Genomic DNA, 6416 nt, shown 5'->3' with positions numbered 1-6416 from the left:
ACATGATAAAAGGCTCTTTGACAGTATGAAACCTTGGAAGCCTTGCCAAATATCAAATCTAGATTATAGGCACTCAGAGAATCCAGTTGTCTTTAGTTGGTCTTCAGGGGGTTTCTGACAACTTCTGCTTCATTCTCTTAAGCTGAAATGATCTATCAAAATGCCTTCACTTCCAGCAGCAATTGAATGCACTGCAACTTTACCAGACATTAAAAATAAAAAGAAGCTGCAGTAGCATTTTCAGAGTGTTTATTTATTAAGCCAAACAAAATGGTGGAACCTGGGACAGTATCATCTTGTACTTGGATACATGGTTTTGGAGTTACCAGTTCATAGGAACTTACTCATTAATATTGGTTTAAGTAAAATAATCCTATCTGTTGAATTCTATTATTTTCTTTTATTTTTCTTTATTTGAACATTTGTTCAAATAAGACTTTAACACTACATTTAATAAGATCTAGGTTCTTGATTTTATTACTGTAAGACATCACCTTCCTTCTCCCATATCAAACCTTTAAAGCTTAGCAAAGACTCATTGGTAATACAATGTTGGATCCATTTTTATATTTCCTTCTAGAATCTTTAAGTACAATTGAACTACAAGAGGAAATTTCAGACGCAGAATGACATTTATTTCTCCATAAAATTATTGGAATAGTTTCTAGTAATTTCTTCCAACATTTTGAAGTGGGAATCACTGTTCTGTAGAGAAGATACCTAGGTATATGGGCAAGTATCATGAGAAACAATGAATGCCCCAAACATAATCCAAACAAGAAGAAATGCTGAGCCTTGCTCTGGCATGTCTCTTCAGGAGCTGCTGCCTACTGAGAAGCACACCATGCCCAGTACACCACACACACACACACACACACACACACACAGACACTCTCTCTCTCTCTCTCTATCTCTCTCTCTCTCTCTCTCTCTCTCTCTCTCCATACACATGTAGTCTCAGAAGTGATGATAGGCAATGTTTGTACAATTATTCTTAACTTTTAATACTCCAGATTTCTAAATTGTTTTCTTCAGTTTAGATTGGATAACAATCAATTCTTACCAAAAAACACTTCCTGTAACTTTCATACCTAAAAATATTCATAAATGCTTACTCCCCATTTTCCCCTCAAATTATATACTTGCTAAACATGGACAATACTTGTGCACACACACACACACACACACACACACACACACACACACACACACATCAATGTTCCCCAGTGTAAAATAATATGGTGATTTTTTTCAGTTAATAAGTAATTTAGACTATCATTAGAATTTCAGGCCTAATCTTAAAATAAAAAAATCTAGAAATTTATAACTACACTATGCTGATTCATCGTTTTAGATAGTTGCATTCATCTGAACAGACATGTAGAGAATACCACAGTTGAAGGGTTGACATAGTTAAACTTGTATCATGACTCTCCCATGCTGGAATCCACATGATAGTATCCATGTCAAGAGTTGTGTTTTATATGTTTGCATTCCTTTGAAAAAAGAAAGATAAAAGATACTCTCTGAAGACCAAATTATTAGTGAGATATTTATTAAAAATGCCATTACAACAGTTTCTAAAGTCTACTATGATGTCAATGGTGAGGTAAATGCTAGACCAACCTCAGTCAGATTATTGCTTCTGTCAGGAAAACACTAATCTACAATAAGTGAAGACTGAAAGTTAGAAAGTTATTTATAATTTCCAAGACATGAAAACATGGTGGAGAAACTGCAGAAACTGGTAACATTTTCTATCATTTAAATACATCTCTGTAAACCTAAAAATGATGCTTCCATATGGGTGCAGAAAAACCTTTCATTTTGAAGCTGATTCTGTTTGTACCATTCTTGAAAAGAATGTTTCCATCTGTAAAATGTATGTTTATTATTAATACCAAGTGATATTTGCATTTAAATATAATTTAAGACAATTAAAAATGTGTTTATATTCATATAAAAATATATATAAAAATAGAATATTTAAAGAAGATGGATATTCATTCTAAAGTACCAACCAATCAAAATAGTCTTATTTTTGTATGGCAACAAGATTGAGGTATTTGTACATTTAGTAATTTCAGCCATACATAGAATTATGCCTCTCAGCCACTTTCCCCCTAAAGAAAAGTAATCCTTTAAAAGTAACCATAGCAGTGAGACGTTATCTCATAGCTAAACATTTGCATTATAAGGACTCTTACCATTCTAATCCTAAAAGGATAGAATTCAATACTACAATTAGGTATGTTTTATAGGTATGTCATAATTTTATGCCTACTCTAAATTTGTACTAGATACAATTACTCAAGAAAATAAAAATACAGCTACTAGTAACATTTTACTCTTTCAAGATATAAAAAAATGCTTTATGCTTATGCATTTGTGAATCTGTAGTCCTGTGGAAAATAGTTACATTAAAATGGATGTGTAGTCTTAAATTATATGGGTGCAGGATGGAAAAACAAAGATTATTCTAAATAAGGCCATCAAGGAAATATGGTAAAGTAATATATGAGGAATTGTGCTCTGTTCCTCACTGTAAATGATGTATTTCTTCCATTTAGACTGCAGTTTCCCACCTAAGTTCATAGACAGGACAGGGGGAAATGTTTATGAGAAACATAAGGAGCACAGAGTTAAATATACTGATGTTTTAACTATAAAACATCCCACTTCTTCTCTCTCTCAGAATCTTCTCAAACTCCCTTGTGGAGCATCACTTTTGCTCTTTTCCTTTCAGTCATACAATTTTGAAAGCAAAAGAAGAAATGTTTTTCGTAAGCATCATGTCCACAAAAGACTAAACCATCAAAAATGTCACATTTCCCCCCATAAAGAAAAGAAATGTAATCCCTACTTGCAAGTGGAATGTATGTACTCCTTCATCCTTTTAATATTAATGTGTCCATGGCATTACTGAACAACACAGCCCTCTTTGTCCTGGAACTCAAGTGTTGGTGCATGATAATGTAATAGGTGGCCCATAGTGGTCCTAGATTATGATATTTCAAGTAATCCCTTTCTAGCTCTGCCTTTCACTCCAAAACAAGTGGATGTTCAAATTCATATCTTAACTTTTTAAAGCTTTATGAAAAGTGCTATTGCTCCTTTGTACCTAAGTGTTTATTGGGGTGTGTGCTTGTATCCCTGTGCATGAGCATGTGGTCAATCCAAAATCCATGTGAGGCACATTGTCTTGTTCCCAGATCTTTGTTTAAGAGCAACACCAACTCCAAATTCAATTCTCCTTCATGGGGTCTCCATAGTCCTTTTACTTGTACACATCCTGCTGAGAAGGATTTCAGAGCAAACCTGATTTATTGGACCTCTGACATGATAAGATGACTGAAAATTTGTCTCAGAGTCTTGCTGTTGTTGTAGTTTGCTTTGATTGCTGAAATATTTTCCCACAATATGATTCTTCGATATCTTCATTTTAATAAATGGATATTCTTTGGATAATTTTGATTTCACCACCTGTAAGAAAACCCCAAGAAAATGGTGAGATAAATCAAGTACATTGGTATCCTAAATATGGTGATATTAACTAACTTTCCAAGCTGTGTTTTTACTATTACAATGGCACTCAATGGGTACATATGTGACATACATAACCAAGAACCAGGGTAACATATGTTTCAAAAAAGATCAAGGTTGAAGTTACAGTTCTTGTCAGTTTTCATACTTTGGGACAGCAGCCAAGGCCACTATTTGAGATGATGTTTCTATCGTGTGTGTGTGTGTGTGTGTGTGTGTGTGTGTGTGTGTGTGTGTGTGTGTGTGTGTGTGTTAGAGGTACTCTAAATTTATCTTCCCATGCTTCCAAAAGGTAGCAACTATAACCACATGGTAAATGACAAGGTGACAATGCCGCAGTTTATGCTTTTATGCTTTTATTTCTCTGGAGCTTAGTACACTATGGAATCTGAGAAACTCCCTATATTTTATTAAGCTAATGACTTTGTATATACATACACACATATATGCACATTCATAGATATAGGTTTGCTTTTCTTAGGCTTGCTTTTTGAATAGATGATATTATAAAGCATTTATAATCTAAAGTTTTATTCCTTTCTCTGTTTCACATAGCTACTCAATATATATAGAAAATAAAATACTGGTAAAGATGGTTTGATAAAATATGAGTTCTCTTATTAATGCAGTTGTGAACCATTTCTTCCTGTCAAACATTTGGATGCAATGAACTATTTATTATTGATGACTAAAGAAAATAATGCTGGATAACATAGTCTTTTGTATTATCCTTTGAAGTGCTCTCTTTTGCTCTCTCTCTGCCATACTGAGATTTAAACTCAAGGCCTTGTGCTTGTCTAGCTCTGGGACTTTAACCATAGCCTCAGACCTTTTAGTTTTATTGTTTTTAGGTAGGATCTATGCTTTTTTAGTTACATTGCAAGTAATTTAGAGGAGTAGTTTGAATGAAAAAAATCTGTAAATACCTATAACAAAATGTTAACACTCATGGTCTATTGGAGGATGAAATTCAAGCAATTTTAAATATATTCTGACTTTTTGTCCAAATCTTTTCTATTACACAGTGAATGTCTATTACTTGAAAGTCATAAAAAGCCAAAGCTAGTAAATTTTGAGGAAAAAGTTTAGTACATGTATATTTAAGAAATGATTACACTTTGCTAATTCCAAAGACACAAATTGCTTTCCTATGGTGCTGAGAAGTTTGCTTTTTTCTGGAGCCAATGGCTCTTAAGAAGGGAAGTGACAGTAGGAAGTTGTTGCAAAGAATCCCCACGGATAGTAATTTAGGGCTCAGTTTGCAGTTAACCACCGATTACTATTCCAGATCCCAAGGGTTCTCTGTTATGTGCGGTTCTTGATGTTCCTATCTAGTTGTACTGTAAGTATGAATGTCCTAGGCTGGAATGGGCATCATTGCTTTCTTGAAGGCTTTTTTCCTTTGTGTAGGAACTCTGTACTTAACTCAAGATTAGCAAACAATCTTCCACAATTTATTTAAGGAAACTCTTAAGCGTGACTATAACATTCAACCTTGAAATAATATTATTCCAGTGCTTGGAAAGCTGGAAAAAATCCTGTTTTGTTTATATAATTTTATCTTAATTTGTGGGTTTTGCAATTGCATGCTAATTACATGCAAAAGAGAAGAGGTACATCACAATGCAAGAGTTTATATTCATTTAAACATTTTAATGATTTATGATTTTAGGGTTGCCTTAAAATTATGTTGGATAAGGTTAGTGTCATAACTATAGCAATCTTACTACATACGTTATAAACTACAGCCACTTACATAAAGCTTACAAATTAATAAATGGGATAAGAAGAAATATGCATCTCCAGTGCTTTTATTGAGATCAATAGCTTTCACTCCAAAGTAGTTTAAATATTTAACAAAGTATCAATGATGTTGATAATTTACTTCCACTTGTAGGTTTGATTCCTGTGACAGGATAATAGGATTGCTTCTCATTTTCTGCAGTCTAAGCTACTGCTTCCAAATCTGTTAATGCTCCTCTTACATGGTTTCAACTGGACTCTGTACAGCCTGTTGGTAAATGGCCCAACAGTTTGGTTTTCTTTGAAAACTATTTTTTTCAGGTTATAATTGAAGATAATCTTTCCTCATTTGTTAAGTCACTATTGCTTTGATACTAGATCTTATAAACTGACCCAAATCTATAGAGAATTATTTGAGTTTTCATTTATCAAAATACAGATGCTAATAATCCTTCCAAAATGTCAGTGTGAATTAAATCCAGGAACATTAAAAAATCCAACACTATTCTATGCCATACCATTAGTATATACAATTTATTTCAAGAATATAAAATGGTTCAATATAATGGAGTACTTCATCAATAGGGATCTATCAAAGCATAGTGTGGACCTATATGATTGATCTCTCTGAAAACCCAGATGAACCCATTGAAAAACATTTATTATAAAGTTAACATTTAAAAATGATAAAGATTTTTCTATATTCTGTCAATAATTAATAAGATATTTTAAAAGTTGACATTACCAACTAAACAACTAAATTTTTCAATGGTCTAGGAAATGCAGGTAAATAATGCATTGAAAGTTTTTTTTTTTAATTTAATCATCATATTTTTTTATTGTAAAGATACTATACAGAGAGTTACAGTTACATGAGTGAGGTAATGAGTACACTTCCTCTTGAGCATTGTTACCTCCTCCATTGTTTTCCCCCTACCATCCCCTCCCTCCCTCCCTTCCCCAAGGTTCTTTCTTTTTTTTTTTTTTTGATTGTGATTAAGTGATTACTTAATTTCCGGTAATTCACAGTATTGTGGAATAATGATGCTCGTTTAAAGTCACAAGTTCATTCTAACTTTCCTGGAGCAAATTGTCTATCACAGTCTGTAATATATAACGGTGCTCACATG

General features: G+C 33.2%; 1 protein-coding gene across 2 annotated transcripts in view; it reads right to left on the bottom strand.

Moving 5' to 3' along the window:
* Positions 1–1538: 1538 nt before the first annotated feature.
* The window catches only part of Cped1 (cadherin like and PC-esterase domain containing 1), a 241967-nt gene continuing 237089 nt past the window's right edge, over positions 1539–6416 (bottom strand). For both annotated transcript variants that reach the window (XM_069996636.1, XM_069996638.1), the window contains exon 23: positions 1539–3483. In XM_069996636.1, coding sequence (XP_069852737.1) covers positions 3256–3483 — 228 coding nt within the window. In that variant the 3' untranslated portion in view covers positions 1539–3255. The remainder of the gene's footprint in view (positions 3484–6416) is intronic.

This window comes from Dipodomys merriami, unplaced genomic scaffold (assembly GCF_024711535.1).
Source record: "Dipodomys merriami isolate MVZ:Mamm:240054 unplaced genomic scaffold, mDipMer1.0.p SCAF_5, whole genome shotgun sequence".
Taxonomy (NCBI): domain Eukaryota; kingdom Metazoa; phylum Chordata; class Mammalia; order Rodentia; family Heteromyidae; genus Dipodomys; species Dipodomys merriami.
This window is presented reverse-complemented; position numbering and strand designations above follow the sequence as displayed.